This window comes from Cydia pomonella, chromosome 1 (genome assembly GCF_033807575.1).
Source record: "Cydia pomonella isolate Wapato2018A chromosome 1, ilCydPomo1, whole genome shotgun sequence".
NCBI classification, from domain to species: Eukaryota; Metazoa; Arthropoda; class Insecta; order Lepidoptera; family Tortricidae; genus Cydia; species Cydia pomonella.
In genome coordinates this window covers 40,437,479-40,455,040 of record NC_084703.1, presented here as the reverse complement: position 1 = coordinate 40,455,040, position 17,562 = coordinate 40,437,479, and the positions used below count along the sequence as shown (strand labels likewise).

Genomic DNA, 17,562 nt, shown 5'->3' with positions numbered 1-17,562 from the left:
TAGAAATATTTGGTATTAGGCGTATACAAAGGAAAAAATCTGAAAACTGAATATTTTTGACAATTGACCGCGCGGGGGTCGCCTTTTCAGCTTGGGCAAAACTACTTTCATGATTAATAGTATAGTAATTTCTGTAGAAAAAGTAATAATATCCCAACAATAACATAAATGTGAAATGAGAGCCAAGTTCGATATTAAGAATATGTGTCGTTGACTCGCCGACAAAAGAATTGAGATCTATATGGGTGCCAAGTTCTGTGCTGTGTAGAAAAAATCCTGTAATTATAAAGGATTTGTCTTGGCTAGTTTTTACGTATAGGCTATTATATTTGTCTATGTTACTTTACTAAAAACTTGTCGTCAAAAACTAGCCAAGTGAAATCCTTTAATAATTTCAGGATTTTCTACACAGCACATAACTTGGCACCCATATAGATCTCAATTCTTTTGTCGGCGAGTCAACAACGACACATTCTTAATATTGAACTTGGCCTCATTTCACATTTATGTTTTTGTTGGGATATAAATATAACTTAGGGTAAGTTATATTTAGTTGTTGAGAGCATGAAGAAATATTGCATAGATTGGACCTGGTGAGCTGACCCTTTTCCCCTTCTTTTGGGTGGGGGGGGGAGGGGGGCAAATCAGCTTTGTTTGACCTAAGGAACAATCGTGCCAAGCGATATCGCCTGAAACAAAAGTGCATATTCCACTTGCACACCCTACTAATTCAAGTTCGAAAAAATTATAAATTTTGAAAGGCTTTATCTCGGAAACTATTAGATCTACAGAGACAATTCTAGTCTCGTATTAAACTTACGAGTCTGCAAAAAAATCAGAACTATCGGATTTGACGCAAACGCTAATGTATACAGTTACTGGATCAAATATAGGTACTAGTAGGAATGTGTTCCCCCAGTTCAATGAAAAGTATACGGAATAAATAAAACACCAGTTTAATATTTATTTGTTTCATACAATTGCATATTTATTTCTTGTAACATTTGACTATTGACATGAAAATATTTGCATTATTCTTATGTTTTATGTCTATTCTGGTACAGTCGCCATCAGATATATCGGAGCGGCCGAGGTGGTCAAAAATATCTGAACACGCACTCTAACTCCTTGACAATAGAGGCGTGTTCAGATATTTCAGAGCACCTCGGCCGCTCCGATATATCTGATTGCGACTGTACTAAATCTCAAATGGTTATGTATTGTGGTACTAGTTTCAGTTTACTTTTTAATTATGAAGATAAGAGATGAGCAAAACAATGCATACGTAGTGTATATCTTGGAAGTACCATCGTACAAGTACAATTTTTTACTTTTTCGGAGTAAACACATAAGTATGCGACTTGAAACTGCTACTGAAAATATGTGTGATGATGAAAGTACTTAATACATAGGTAATTTGACAATTGAGCTAGATAATTATGTACTTGTACAGACATTGGTTGCATTTCATTATTGAATCAACTTATTTGCTTCTTTTTTCTTCAATATTATAATACTTATTGGGTATTGAGGTAATATTTAGATAGTACTTTTACAGTATAGTGCGATAATTAGCACATTACATAACTATAATAATAGTAAACACCCCTATAATGGAACAGGCACCAGTAATGGGATGGTATAGACAAATCCTGTAAAACAAGTATTTACCGTCAGTTTTTAATCACTGGCAACATTTTACCATAAACAAGAGCCAAAGAGCTGCTTAAATTTAATTTTTCATTTATATTTGTTATTTTGAAAATGAATGGCGCCATACATTCCATGATTGGAGCAAAAAACCACAGTTTAAATTGATTAATAATATTGAAACCAATTGCAGTAGCTTTCATTAAATACATAGAAAACATAAAGGACGAATTGGACATTCAACTTTTAAAGCGTAAAGCGGTAGAAAATTTACAGGTGTCGGTGAAATATCAAAAACAAACAAAATTTTCTCTTAAATGTTCCATGATTGGTGCCGTTAACATATGTGGAAAATTTAAAGGGACATACTCATATGTACTGTAAAATGTTGTACGATACACGTGTGAATAGGTAATTCGCATCATCGAATCAAAACATTCTTCGGTCGTCACTGGTTACGAATTGATATTTTTCGCACTTGTATCGTAATATATTACCTAATACATTAATAAGTCCAATGCATATCAAAACTGGAAAGTTCACTTGTTTATTTACTAATTTCTGAACTGTTATGATTTTAAGGAAGGTTGATGTGCATCGACATTCTTAAAAAGAAATATATTCCAAAACCAATAAATAACCATACAAGAATTAAGAAGCGTTCTAATTATTTGTGAATCTGTCTATTTTAAAAAGCAAATCCAATCATATTACCTTGATTTGTTTCTTGTATAGTTTACTGTACTACTTAGAATATTGTAGTAAATGTAAAAAAATCTTATGTAATATACAATAATTCTGAATTAAATGTGTTGTAACTGATATTTCAACTAAATTACATTTAAGTACTTGAAATTAAGTAGTCTTCGTCTGTTTGTATAATCAACTCATAAATTCGATGTTCTAGCGCAAATTACTGTGTAAATACGTAAAACAAGGCGTGCTAAATTGAGCTATCGGTGCAGTAACACGATTCACTTAATAATAAGTAATAAGAGTCGTGTTATAATCAGCAGTGGCCTGAAATATATACGATACAAAGGATTACATTAAAATTTATAAACTAATATCGTTTAAAATGCAAAAGCATGAAGCCAAGTTTACAAATGTAACAGAAGAAAAGCAAAATATTAGAGTTGAAGACGACGTCGAGCCGCTAATTGCTATTTAACTAATACACACTAAATTTAAGTAGATGCCGACTCGCAAAAGTCAAAATAATTATTGGCAGTAATACTAAAAGCACAAAATCCTTAAAACACGAAAATATTAAATATATTATAAAAAGACGTCACAATTAAATAAGTGAAATGCCAAATAGTTCGGGAATGATATAAAGTTGAACAATTTAAATAATAACAAAATTAAAAAATAATTGTGTTTGTCATTTTGAAACATCTGAATCTCGGGCAAGAATACGCTTTTGTCTTTTTAATGTCAAGTTTGTAATTACTAACATTTTTTTTTTTGATTATTAAGAAAATACTTCAATGGCAGCATTTTATGCGTAGCCTACGTTTCACTTAATGACATACGTATTACCTATAGCAATTGAACTAATAAAATTCAACTACATAAGTAGATATTAAGTAACCAAATACTGGTATAAAGACACGAATACATATTATCAATAATTATAAAACCCAAATTCAATAAGAATACTTATTTCTAAACCTGGTTTTTTTCTACGAAAGGAGGGGTATAGTTAAGTACCTGTTACATATTTAAGGTAAGGGTAATGTATTTTATAATCGCATAGCAATATAAAAATGACATGTCATGTTTATAACGGTTACGTCCATATTCCTCCAACAACAATAGATTTGTAAATGTTTCAGAAATTCTTTAATAACCAAATTAAGTACGAATAAAATACATACTTTCTTCTCAGTCGAGATATTTTATAGTAATAAAAATCTACTAGAAAAAGATAGTACTAAATATAACGTAAGTATATATAATCGTATAAATTCTGGCAGAACACATTTTGGTAGTAATTAAAGAAGACAGTTCTGCTGTCCACGCTAAAACCTAATTATATTATTATATATTTTTATTATATATTTTTAATAAAAAAAGGTCTTCTTTTTCTTATATTTTTAGCAGTCGAATGTGGCTTCGTTATGTAAAAAGGTTTTTTCGTTAAGTTGAATACATAGATGTGTCGGCCAAGCATTCACACTCGGGTCCGTGCGTCACACCATGTATTAGGTAGACTGGATTTAACCCTTTGACCGCCAAAGACGTCAACTGACGCGCGTGCCTACAGCCCAATATCAACCTTCAAACATTCCAACAAGGTTCACTGACGCGCCGCGCACGACATGCGTGGCGACAAGGGTTAACTTGCTCGGCAATGTGAGCACGACAAAAGTTTCTACACATATTAATACAGTTCGCGGCTTGCGAGGCGAATGTTAGGCTAAATATTCAAAAATCTTTAGAGAGTGCATCGGGAACACTGATCGCGCCTCTTGAGTCAGGGTGTACACGTGACGCTTCGGCTCCTCTTCACAGCAGTCGCTTTAGTCCATAGGCTCGTTATTAATTACACTAATTGCGCACTTCTTAAACACTAATTAGTAATCATTGCCGCAAGTTAACATGATTCTACTTACAATTATTACGTCAAGTAACATGCTGAGAAAATCATCTACGTTACTGTCTTTGATATGCCAATCACTTTATACTGTATGATTTGTTGGTCCATTTTGTGCGGTAATTGGGAGGTTAGTCGTTTATGAACGAATGTAGGCTATTTTTAGAGTTCACATTTTCACTTCGACACGATTTTTACCTTATGTGTACACCCGGTGTTTGACGGCAAAGGCTGTCTCTTGCTAGTGGCTGTCGCGGGCGCAAGTTGAAAAAATACATTAATTCAAGCTAAATTTTTCTACGTTTCTCTTCTGACCATTGCTTTTTTATCTCATGATTAAAGTCGGAAACCCGCTGCTAATCGTGAGTTGACACGGGTAAAACTGTTCAAAGGTGCAGGTCGTGCACCGTGTCATATGAACTGAAGTTTTAAAACCGTGATGCTGCAGTGGGCTACAAGGAAGAAACGTAGAAGAGTAATTGCGCCCGCTGTAAAGTTCATGAAGATGTTCACGGGGCCGTATGCCGTCGTTCAAGCGGCACTATGTAGTGCTTGTGCCCCGTACGCGCTAGTCACGCGTACGTCTCTCTAAAGCGCTTCTGGATGTGATGGGCGGCGTTGAGCAGGCGGTGGTGGAAGGTCAAGTGGGTGTGGGGGGTGAAGACGGGCGGCGCGGGCGCGGGCGCGGCGCGCAGCGGCAGGGTCGGCAGCACCGCGTCGGTGTCCGGGTGGCAGAAGAAGGCGACGCAGTGGCGGCCGCGAGCGCGAGCGTAGGTGCCCGAGGGGACTACAACGCGGTGCATCTGTAGCATTCAACATTTAAAAATATATCCCAAAAAGTAATGACAATCCATTTATGTTTGCCGAGAAAATACCGCTACTTTGTTTACGAGGGGGTATAAAGCCAGAAAATTAGAGGGAAACAAAGGATATGGCGATCCGCACGAAACTTAATATGAAAAAAAAAATGATCTATCGAACGCACATTAAAGTGATTTTCATTAAGATTAAATCAACATTTGAAAAACATTAAATACAAGACAGTAACGTTGTCAAGCGGACCCCAGGCTCCCATGAGCCGTGGCAAAATGCCGAGACAACGCGAGGAAGAAAAAAAAAACAGTAACGTTAACTGTTTAAACATTTGTCAGTATAGAAAAAACGATAAAAATAAACGGTCGTAAATATTACCGTAATACTCAAAACAGTAAAATTTACTGTCATGATTTAACTGTTTTACGAATAGTAAAATTTACTGCTTTCGTTCGATAAGTTCGATAAGCTCATGATATGGATGTTCCATATTATTTATGGAACTGTTTGAAGCATTAAATGTTAATGAAATTTTAATTTTTTTCATGTTTTTTTTTTCTCTCAGTAATTGCGACGTAAGAAATTACCATCGAGCGGGCTTTTACCTTTCATCTCAATTACTCTGAAATTATACTTGATATCACTAGCTATTTTATACGAAAATTATACTGCCATAGTGTGCCGGGTAACGCTATACAACTGGAAATAAATTAATAGTGTTGTGTTCCTGCCAGTGAGTAAGGTTGCCAAAACTCAACGAGGGTGCCAAGTTTTAGGGTCGGTATCGCGCATATAGTTGCAAGCGTCCATAGGCTACGGTGACTGCTTACCACCAGTATGCTTGCTTGCCACCGACGTAATATAAAAAATAGATATGTATTCGTTTTTTTTTTCTATCGAGGCCATATTAACCTCTTAAGGTTTTGGCCGGAGTCTGCCCTGGGGACAGGCTAGTTTTCGCATGATTTTTTATGGCATTTGCCCTTCATTAAAACGTATATTTCAATATAAAACTACAATTTTACTTTATAAAAACTACAGTTTAGAGTTAGATCATTCTATTTTCTACTGCAGGTTTTTTGTCCCCAGAATAAAATATTTGATTTTATATATGTGAATTATGCATTTTTTTTATTGTATATCAACATAAAGCACATTTTAATGCTGCATTAACAATACCTTGTAACCAAAATAAAACATATTTTTTTAATATATATTAATTTGATGTAACAAAGTTGTCATTATGGGTATGGTACTGGGACGGTAACATAGTTGTATATTTGCATGCTCCAGGCTATAACTTCTAAAAATAAAAAAGCCAATGGTCAGATTTTGAGGCCTATTCTGTGCTTTTCATTTTTTTAGTAGCTAGCGTAAGTTAAAACGCTTTACATTCGTAAAGCTCTAAAAATTTAAAGACTGTTTGAAACTGTAAAAACCTGCAGTAAAAAGTAGAACGACCCATTTACCTAGTTAGTTAGTATGTTGAAATCCAAAGTTCCACAAAACTCACCGAGGGTGCGGAGTGTTAGGGTCGGCAACGCGCATGTGACTCCTCTGGAGTTGCAGGCGTACATAGGCTATGGAAACTGCTTACCATCAGGCGGGCCGTATGCTTGTTTGCTACCGACGTAGTATTAAAAAAAGTTAACTTTTTTTTGAGTTTTTCATAAAGATATCTATACATATCTGCAATACCAATAATGACGTTTACATATTACGATTCCTCCAGAACATAATAGTTTCACAATGTTGATAAAGTACTGTAATCGGTAAGTAAATAAAATGTTAGTCAACACGACAGTTCATGTTGTCCACGTTGTCGTCGCTGTTATGTAAATATTTTTTATTTTTCCAATGAAAATAATAAATTTATTGCGTTCCATTTGAATAACAGTGAACTTAAGCGTTAAAACCCAAGGGCCAAGTATCGTATTTTTTTTGTTTATCACACTGGATCTGATTCGCAAGTCAATCCGATATTTGAGCAAGACAACGTTATGCGCGACATTCCGCTTGCACATTGGAGCGACATCTGATCCAGTGTGCAAAGCGTCTCAGTAAAATTTATATTTTTGGTATTTCTCTTATCATTGGAAGAACACGAAATGTTTCTACTTGCAGGTCAAAATGAAGTTTATTTCTGTATTTGAAACACAATCGAGATCCAATGAAGGAGAGGATTGAGGATTCGAAGGGTTCGTCTCATCTCAGTCTATCGTATCTATATTGATCAGGATTAGGTACTAACTAATATACTCAATTGGAAATTGGGAAGTATAGTATGGCAAGAGACGTTTGTCAGTGGAACATAGGCAGAGAGAATCATACCTCAGTTTTTTTTTATATTCTACTGTTACTGATACATTGGTTTGTTAGACTAAAATAGGCCTTGTATGTAAATGATACTGACCAGGGCCGGCAGAATGTTTGTTGTCCAAGCGGCGAGCAGTTCCCCGGTCTGCACCAAGATGGCGCCGGGAAGATGGCCGACTGACTGCCACTTTTCGCTGCCGTTCAGTTTTACCTGAAAACCGTTTCACATACACATTTTACTTAAAATAAACTTCATGGAAAGGATAGTGAAGTGACAATTTCATGGAAAGGATAACGAATATGGGCTGCGATTAGATGCAACCCAAGTTTGTGTTCCGTAAGAATTTTGAAGTTAAAGTTCCAACAAGGGCTGAATGGACCGAAGGTGTTTTACCTGAAAACCGTTTCACATACACATTTTACTTAAAATAAACTTCATGGAAAGGATAGTGAAGTGACAATTTCATGGAAAGGATAACGAATATGGGCTGCGATTAGATGCAACCCAAGTTTGTGTTCCGTAAGAATTTTGAAGTTAAAGTTCCAGCAAGGGCTGAATGGACCGAAGGTCTTCAAGCATCAAATTCGGATGAACACGACATCATATGGTACACAGACAGGTCCAAGACAGTATCTGGTACGGGGGCAGGCATTTATGCAAATGACTTTAGTTGTAGCATAAGCATGGGTAATTACGCTACTGTCTTCCAAGCCGAGACGTACGCTATAATTGCCTGTGTGCATGAGAATATAGTTAGGCAAACCCAAGGGAAGAATATCTATACACTCAGCGACAGTCAGGCTACACTCAGGGCGCTCATGGCGCCCAGAGTGGACTCTAGACTGGTATACAATGCAGTCCAAGCTCTGAACAAGCTTGGAAGACAAAATAGAGTGCAACTGGTATGCATTCCAGGGCACGAGGGATTCATAGGCAATGAAAATGCAGATGAACTTGCCAGAGCCGGATCCGTAAGTGACCACATAGGTCCGGAACCATTCGTGGGGCTCTCACAGGAAACCATTATAACGGCTATCAAAGACCACACTAAGACCAAACACCAAAAAGAATGGGACAGTCTGACGGGTCTAAAGCACTCAAAGCTCTTCATACAAGGAGTAGACTCCGGTTGGAGCAAAAAGCTACGGAAACTTAGCAGGAGACAACTCCAAATTATAACAGGGGTGTTTACGGGCCACTATGGGGTCAAAGGGGTTTTGGCCAGGATGGGACACTCCGACAACACCGATTGTCGAATATGTGGTGAAGAGGAAGAGACAGTAACACACCTAATGTGTGAATGTCACGCCCTCGCCAGACAAAGAATGAAGGACTTTGGAGCAGGCTATCTGGAACCAAAGGAATTCAAAAGGCTACCCATAAGCTCCATCATCAGGCACATGGAAATGGTCAAAAAAGCTCTTCAGTAGCTAATGGGTCTTTCCTTAAGGGGCAACTACACAAAAGATCCCAATGGGTCGAATTGTATCCCCGCAGGGGCCCCGGAAATTAGAAGATAAGATAAGATAAGCCAGTTGGCAAGTTATTTAAGATAATGGACTGGTATTTGAAGTAAGTAAAGTTTCATTAGGTACTTGTCTAGAAAGTAGAAATAGTTCCCAAACTAAGCAACTTCCCACTAAAAATACCTACCACCAATATACCACTTTACTAACCACATTATTATGTAGACCTATAAGCACCTTTTAAATTTGATCAAACCATTGAGATCCAAAATTATTATAAATACTTTCGAACTTTTTAACTTTAGGTAGCTGCGGCGTTTCAAGGTTGTTTGTGCGCAATGATACGGAATCTGAATAAATGCCTCTGTAAATGTGGACGGACAAACATCGTCTATAGTTACAAGCTGACACGGAAGACGAACAGTAAATTCAAGTTATGAGGAAATTCTATGCGTTAAAATATATTGGGCGTTCTAAGCGGTTCGTGCGAATGACCTTACAACTTTACCATGACATTGATCGGATTGCCTTGGCACTGACCTTGATCTATCTATAGCCTTTAATAACCTGCGAACTGGGTACTTATTTCGGGGCAAATCAGGCTTATGATAAATACGTAGGATAAGATCGATTTCGTGACGATTGATTCGTTAAAATCTCAAGGAACAAATAACAATATTGTTTGTTGTATCTAATTTTCTAGGCTTTGTTATGAAAAACAACCTGCATTACGTGTCTTCTAGCATACGTTTCCTGATGCTTCTCAAGTTACTCAGTTATTGCTCTTTATTACGATTGTTGCGAAATAAGTGGACGTAAGCGGAAACAAAACTTATTAAGCATGACCTCGTAAACTATCGCTGAAAATACCCACAACAGTTATTCATAGACTTTTTCTAATTCCAATAGACAACTATATTTAACACCCGTTCTTTTTCCACTCTCTTGTGCATTTGTCATTGTCAACGATAAAAAACTGTTTCACAAGTAAAAATACCTCGAGGCCGCCTTCGGAGTCTTGCGCAAGTAGCGTGAAAGTGCCGTAGTCGGCGTGCGCGCCGCACCGGGTGTAGTGCACGGCGTCGCTGTGGCAGCACGGGCCCTCGTCCTCGGGCGGCACGGGCGGGTAGTACAGCAGCCGCATGGTGGACGGGTTGCGGCCCTCGCTAGCCAGCATGCCCGAGTGGCACGTCAGCAGCGTCGCCGGCGGCAGACCTGGTACATACACAAATGTACATATTAATGAAAAATTGTCGTCCGGTACCCGATATTTTTTATTTGATTCGTCCAATTACGACAACTACGCCGAAAGCGAATATACTTAACAAGGAGAAAGTAAGTTCATTGTCGAGAGCGGGGGAAAGGTTTATTTTCCAGTGATTTATCGTATGTTTGTAGGTATCTAAGCTCTACAGCAGCATTTCCCAAACTACGAGTCGCGAGCGAATATTAAGTGAGCCCTGAAACTACTAGGAACTCTGAGCGTTACTAATATGGCAGTTTTTGATAGGTGGGTAGGAGCCCAATCAACTTTGGGAACCACTGCTCTACAGCAACAGTGGGCTTTCTCACGGGCGAGATACTCCAGATACTGTCCCGTCACTCCTGTGCTATACTCCTTTATTTGAAGATAAGTTTTTTCTAACCTCCTTCCTATGATATCTAATTGCGGTACAAAATGACACTAGATATAATTCAGTGCATAGTTACTTAGATTTAATTTTGGAGGCAAAAAGTTATCACTACTTTTGAGGTTACACAATTTTTAATCTGGTATAAAACAGACTAGTAGCCTGATGTAGGACATTTAGAATAATACTGTAACTGTAAGTAAGAGGTTCGAATGGTCATGTAAGATTCCTAACAACTATAGAATTTATTACTTTCATTATACATCGGAAAATGTTGACGAATAGGTATTATAAATAAATATACTCTACGGTTCATCCTTTTGTAAGAGGGTAAATTTTAAATGATTTACTTCGCATTGCAAGCAATTTAATACTATTCCATAATCATAACGCAAAACAAACAAAATTTTATTGTAATAACAATCAAAGGTTCTTATGTCTCAGTTGCATTATATTATAGCATTCATTGTCAGAGTACAGACACTTGCAATAATATCTTGCACAACAAAGCCAGCCAGCCAGCACAGCCACAAATGTGTTTCACATATTTTTGCGCGCTTCGTTATGTAAAAAAATAATGCAAATGGGTGTACCTACTCCTGGCTCGGTAAGCTAGATATGATCCGCCTGTAAAGGCGACACGAACGAAAAACTGCGAGATGCTGTTGCGTGTGTGACAGCGATAGGTATTAGGTAGTAGCAGCACCTGGTCAAGTTTCTCCATTGAAATACCTAATCCGTAAATAACTATAGGCACTTATAACTTATTGTAGCGTCAAACATAATAACTGACTCTTCTGTCTGATTATGATTCTATGATTTATTGGATAGGCATTGAACTGGTTATTATTGATTGACGCAACAGTCAAAGTGCGTTTGATAATAATTGATGGCCGCGATGCAATGACGATGACAATATGTGCTGCAGGTTGCTTTAATTACCTTCATACTATTTCAGTTTAGTGCGCAAAAGTAAAGTGTCTAGTATAAAATACCGTATAAATGTAGAAAGTTTCCTTTTTGTGCGGTGGTTCTATTATCAAATAGAATTTGGAATAGAGGTGTATTGTCAAAGAAAACTTTGTAGCGACGTAAATTTACTACCATCTTTCGACACATAATTAAAACTTTTAGAAGGCCATTTGACTTTGATCCCTATTCTTTCACTAATATGTATGTGTTCATGACATGTCTCTTTTAATGAAGCTACTACGCTACTTTTGATGTTGAACATACTAACAAATTGTGAACTCGTAGAAACTAGGTACTTCTATTTAACTGCAAACGGAAAGGATTAAATTATTTAACTTAACAAGTGTAACCTAAACAGCGTATCGTATATATAACATTTATAAACATTCGTGAGCCAACGTGAGACTTCGCAAGGCAGTTAAATAACAAAAACAAAAGCAGTATGAAAAGCAAAAGACATGAGATTAAGCAACAGGTGAAGATATCTGAGTCTGATACGTTTGATACGAATACCTTCTAAGCAGCGGTGAGACGTGAATATTTTTAAATTGTATATCTATATATTATGAGACTAAGTCCAATCGCTGGGCGCTTTGTAGGAAAAAAAAAGAAATATTTACCGAAAGCGTAAGCGAGCGCCTGCAGGAGAACTCGAGATAGGTTAGTGAGGTCCTGCGCTAGAGGTACGGCGTGCTTCGTGAACTCGGGGATCTCCTGGGCCGGCATGGAGGACGCAGAGAGCGTCGTGATGTTGAACAAGTGCCGCAGCTCCTGTAAACATATGTACGTATTTATTGTTGTAAAGTAATACCCAATACATAATACATTTTTATAAATAATGGTACGGAACCCTTCGTGCGCGAGTCCGACTCGCACTTGCCCGGTTTTTAAGTATTTGGGTTATTGATAGTTTTTTTTTTACCGTCATGGTGGTATCGAACTGCTCGGTCCCCGGGCGCACGTAGCCATGGTTGTTGGCCGGGTTGCGGAGATATTGCGCCTGACATCCCTCCGGCAGCGCGCAGAAGTTGTCCAAGTCTGCGTACACTGCTTTTAACTGTAAAGGAATTGTTAAATCTAAATACATATTCTTCATAGGCTACACAATGAAGGGCCATTTCAAAAGCTAAAGTATCCGAGTCGAGTGTTATACTTAGTCAGGTCATAAGTTCTGTCAGAAAGGTTTTGACTCATAAAAAAGCTATAGGTACAGATCCCTTATTACTCATATATATGGGTTGAAAGCTTATTTAATGCTGAATTACTAAAAAAATATTGAACGTAATTTACTGTCTCAGTTTTGCATAATTATATGTACCTAATATTCGGAAAGATGTTATAAAAAACATGCACAAAATACGCGACCTGTTCAAGGTGATTTTGATCCCTATTTATTTATTTTTCTTTTTAACATGGCTGTATCTTACATAAAAAAAACTAGATCTTTTATCTTTGTTAAAATACTGTACGTGTTTTACCAAACCTACTCGTTGGATGGCAGTCAAAAATTAGCATGTCACTGAAAAGTACCCTAAGTTTGAAGGGTTTAGCTGCAATACAGACTTCTAGGAGAACTAAATACTGGTGATAAAACGACGTTCTAATAAAGTAGGTACATACAAATAAACACGGAACTCTATTTTCAACTCCTACTCGATGCTAGATGTCGACTACGAAAATAATAAGCGTTTTGGTATAAAAACTGATGTACGGAGTGAGCACTCAATGTACTTCTTATTTCTCTATGGTTCTATGCATCTTGTACACTCATACCCACTAACAAACAACCAAAGTGATCAAATATGTAGGTCACGATGTATCCTTATTCTTATTTAAGAAAGTAAGGTATTTTGAAATATATTTGGCCACTGGGCCTGTCGCTATACAATGTGTATTTTTGATATAAGTTACCGGAAACTTAAACATGTATACCGTAAAAATTTTATTGACAATAACAATATACATAATGGATATATACAGATGATTACTATAACTAGCTTATATCTAAAATAGGCCCTTGAGGCATTGTACCAAGGATGCTGGCGGCATTTCCTAATAATATAATAATATATTATATTCATACTACCTAGAGCGTAATTTTTTTTTTTTTTTTTAATAGGCAATGTATAATTAATATAATTATATCGTACATCGTGATCACTTGCGACAGTTATGACGTCGCGTCAGTAAATGCGACCTTTTGAAATAAAACAAAGTAGTGATACATTTATTTATTTATTTCTTCAATCTTCATTGCCCAATACAGTAAGATACAAAAGGGGGACTTAATGCCTTAAGGCATTCTCTACCAGTCAAATAATTACTTGCTGTATTCATTTATATGGACAAATAAACGTCGTACTTTTTTTATAAGGCCTAAACTATCTATCCTTAGATTACGTGTTCGTATCAAACATACCGCTGTAGGTATATTTGATGCTGACTGTACTATACTATTACTATATATTTACCTTCTCCTCGGCAATGCCATGGTTGACCAGCATCGCCATTCCCTTGCTGCTGAGGGCGGTGAACAGCTGTTGTCCGATGCGGCGCACCACTGACTTCATAGGACACACGTCTGTACCTGGAACAAGGAACAAAACACTATTAAGCAGCTGTTTCCATTACACAATTGATGGCGTGATAACGATAGGCTGTCTCATTAACTTCTGAGGTGTCGTTATCGGTTTTTTTTTAGGTTTTATGTAATGTATTCTAAATTGTTTGAGAGTTGCTGGGGTCGAGGCTTCAATACTTTTTAATTTCTCATGCACTGAAAGTGGGTCGTTGTTGTTCTACAAAGTGTGCAGATAATTTCATTATAGAGCACTTTACAGTCAAAGTACGTTTTCTTTTTCATTTTTTACGATAATCAATTAAAATGTTGCTTTTATAATAATTAATGAGGATTTGTTGTACAATTTTCTTTCTGATAATTAATTCCCCATTCCATAAGTAATGATATTTTTACCTACATAAATTGTTAATTAAAAGTACCCTCAAGAAATACTACATACGTAGGTATTGAAGGTTTAGCTGTTTTTTTTTTAATGCACATGAAAAAAAGGAAAGTAAACTTTTATTCGAAATGAAAAGTAGAGTCATAAACTCGGGTGAAAGGCACCATTTCAATCTCGGACTATTGGCGCTCTCACCGACGGAAATGGGTGCATTTCATCCCTTGATTAAAAATTTACTAATAATATTGATTATAAGTATTGGAGCCTCGACGTCAGTCAAGTCTCAAAAAAAAAATACAATACATTGCATAAAACCTAAAACAACCGACAACAACACCTCAGACGTTAATAGCCTATCGTTATCACGCGATCAATCCTACAGATAGTAGCATAAATAGCTAAGAGGATGATATGGTCAAAATGATCTCCACACGCTACAAAAGGTTTAACCCTTAACAATAAAGTTGTGCACAGATAATTAAGCACCTAACCCGCTTATCAACTTTTCCGCTGACTGTATGTACACACACAGTGATGACTTAATATGTAAGGACTTATTTTACTCATAACGGTGATGAGGACTGTAAAACATGGAAAACTGTTTAACCTTTGATATCTATCAGACGCACTCGATCTAACAATTAACTTAATAATCGTTTTACTAATTAATATCTTGTCAAAAAAGTAGAGGGTCCGCAATGGTGCTCTTGTAAGGGAGTTATAACGGCGTCCGGCCAAAAGTGTAAAATAATTTCTAGCGTTCATAGTGTCTGCTACGACTATGACCTATTGTAAGTAGCTGTACTGTGTATACTGACATTACTGACCTTTGTTAGACTATCCGCAGATGCTAAACTTTAGCGTGCTCTGGCAAGGTCTTTCCGTTCACACACATCTATAAAAATGCCTACGCTAAAATAACAAAACAAAAGATCCTAAGTCCGCTTTTTGTTCAATGTCTGTAATGCTTTATTCAATGTCGGCGATGCGTAATATTTTAATGATTTAAACGAGTGAATCCGGTAGTAAAACATTAGTTCAGACGGATATATGGCCGGGGATGATGTTTCCCACATATTTCAGTGTTGTGACCTTTGTCGATTGCACAAGCCCGCATGTTCTTGTAGGTGCAAGTAAACCAGACTTTGCTGTCCGTGACACCATTTCGATGGAATACCTTGTCGAATGAGAATTTGGAATTTTTATGTATGCTCATGGAGACGAAACAAGTCGAAATCGGAGTTAATAAATTTAAACTAAACGAAATAATTGTGTACAGCAACCGAAGTGGCAACGCCAGAGAACGGTGTCGAGTCCTTAAAATTTCAGTCCCATTTCTCATTATAAATAATTTATTGGTTGTCGAATTGCCGCCTGGAGCCATTATAGTTGATTATAGTCAAAGGGAGATATGTCATCTTTCCTACTTGTCAACTTCGGCATCTGTCAGATAAAGACAACCGTCCAAGTCTATATATCTGACTTTGATTCTATCACGAAATTCATTTACAAACGTATTAGTATCACTTATGTTATTGTCAGCATATCACAAGCGCTTGCTTAAATGTAATATTTTGAAACATTTTTATAACAAAAATATTTGACGTATGATACAGTGATTGGGATATGATTAGATTGGAAACTTGCTTATCGCTAATGTCAGTCACGTGCAAAAAATATACATGATTACTGTAAGTTTGATTGAAAATATCGGTAGTAAAAAATTATTTTATGAATTCGTGTAGGGGGAAACCGCAAATTGATAGGTTTATTAATTGGTTATAAACAGGAAGACAGTACATATAGGTTTGGAGTATATTTTTCTACGAAATTTAACCGAACTGCCTGGGCCATTATGATTCGTAAAAGCCGTCTTGGCTTTATATTATTATTAATTATCCACTACTCACGAATTTAATTCAAATTAGTTAGCTATTTACTCGTATCTTTAAATTAATCAAATTTATGAACACCTATCAGAAAGCGTAGAAACCACTTCACGGGCTTTGATATAACTTCTATCAGTCATTTCATTCGTGTGGATCTTTTAATTAACATTTTTTAAATAAAAATAAAAAAAACCAATAGCGTACCGTAACAAATTCACTTGGAAAATTAAGAAATAATGGTTGTTAACCAATTGTTCATTACAGATCTTAAATGGTAATCGAATTGAAAAGGGATTTAAGAAAGCCAACAAAAACCAACAAATGCCAACAGCTCGTTGACTACGACTTGTGTTGAAGGCATAGCGACTCGTATAGAATGTGCCAGCACGTACTGCTGGCCCTGAGTTGTTCAAAGACGCGAGAAAAAGTCGGGTATAGTTTCGGATATCTAGAGGCAGACCAAGACAAGTCTGCAACGATTTTGATAGCACACGCAGTGCAAGTGTTATTTTATAATTCCAACTTCTATAAAATTATGCTGCGTGTTCTATCAAAATCGTTGCAGACTTATCTTGGTCTAACTTTATTTCAGTTTATACTTTCGATGTTGACAGCGCAATGTCAGTAAGTAGTACTGATTGATGTATGATGTCACGCGCTCATCCTTGGAAGCCGAGATAATGAATTGCAAGAGCAACATCCGCGGAGTTAATTCAACATGACAGGTCGTCCGCCACATTCCGCATGTGAGGCATATATGATCATTGTCAAGAGGGCGCTGTTATTCTCACGTCTTGTATAGGGTGACAGTTCAGATTTGTATGAGAAATTTAGTTCCAATGAAATTCCGCAATATGGCGCGTGATCATATATTACTGGTCAGGCTTTAGATAGGCAGTATTATGCAATGTTCTGCCGCCAGAGTGCAGCACTAGCACCTTTCGTAAACCATATACTTAGTAACGTATACATACTGTGCTTTTAACTGTGTTATGACAAGTTTACACAGATAATAAAAAAATTACATTGATGCATCAAGGCGGTTTGTTTACATGGGGCCTATCGGGAAACGCGAAAATCGAAATTTAGTTATTGCCTCTTCATCGCTCGAATATGCAAGATAGAGAGGTTAGATAACAAAATTTCGACTTTTTGTTTCGCAGTAGACCCTCAGATTATGGTGGATTGTGGTAGTGGTGCCCCCTATGTAGAGTTTCGCGTAATATTCCCTATTGCAAAATCCTAAGAAATAAATTTGAATA

The 17,562-nt window shown here is 36.9% G+C and overlaps 1 protein-coding gene across 1 annotated transcript in view; it reads right to left on the bottom strand.

Moving 5' to 3' along the window:
• Positions 1-955: 955 nt before the first annotated feature.
• The window catches only part of LOC133523421 (uncharacterized), a 44,134-nt gene continuing 27,527 nt past the window's right edge, over positions 956-17,562 (bottom strand). The window contains exons 2-7 of the mRNA XM_061858991.1: positions 13,920-14,035; positions 12,371-12,505; positions 12,069-12,219; positions 9,843-10,060; positions 7,476-7,589; positions 956-5,052 (exon numbers count right to left, since the gene is read on the bottom strand). Of these exons, the coding sequence (XP_061714975.1) occupies positions 4,822-5,052; positions 7,476-7,589; positions 9,843-10,060; positions 12,069-12,219; positions 12,371-12,505; positions 13,920-14,035 (965 nt within the window). The 3' untranslated portion in view covers positions 956-4,821. The remainder of the gene's footprint in view (positions 5,053-7,475; positions 7,590-9,842; positions 10,061-12,068; positions 12,220-12,370; positions 12,506-13,919; positions 14,036-17,562) is intronic.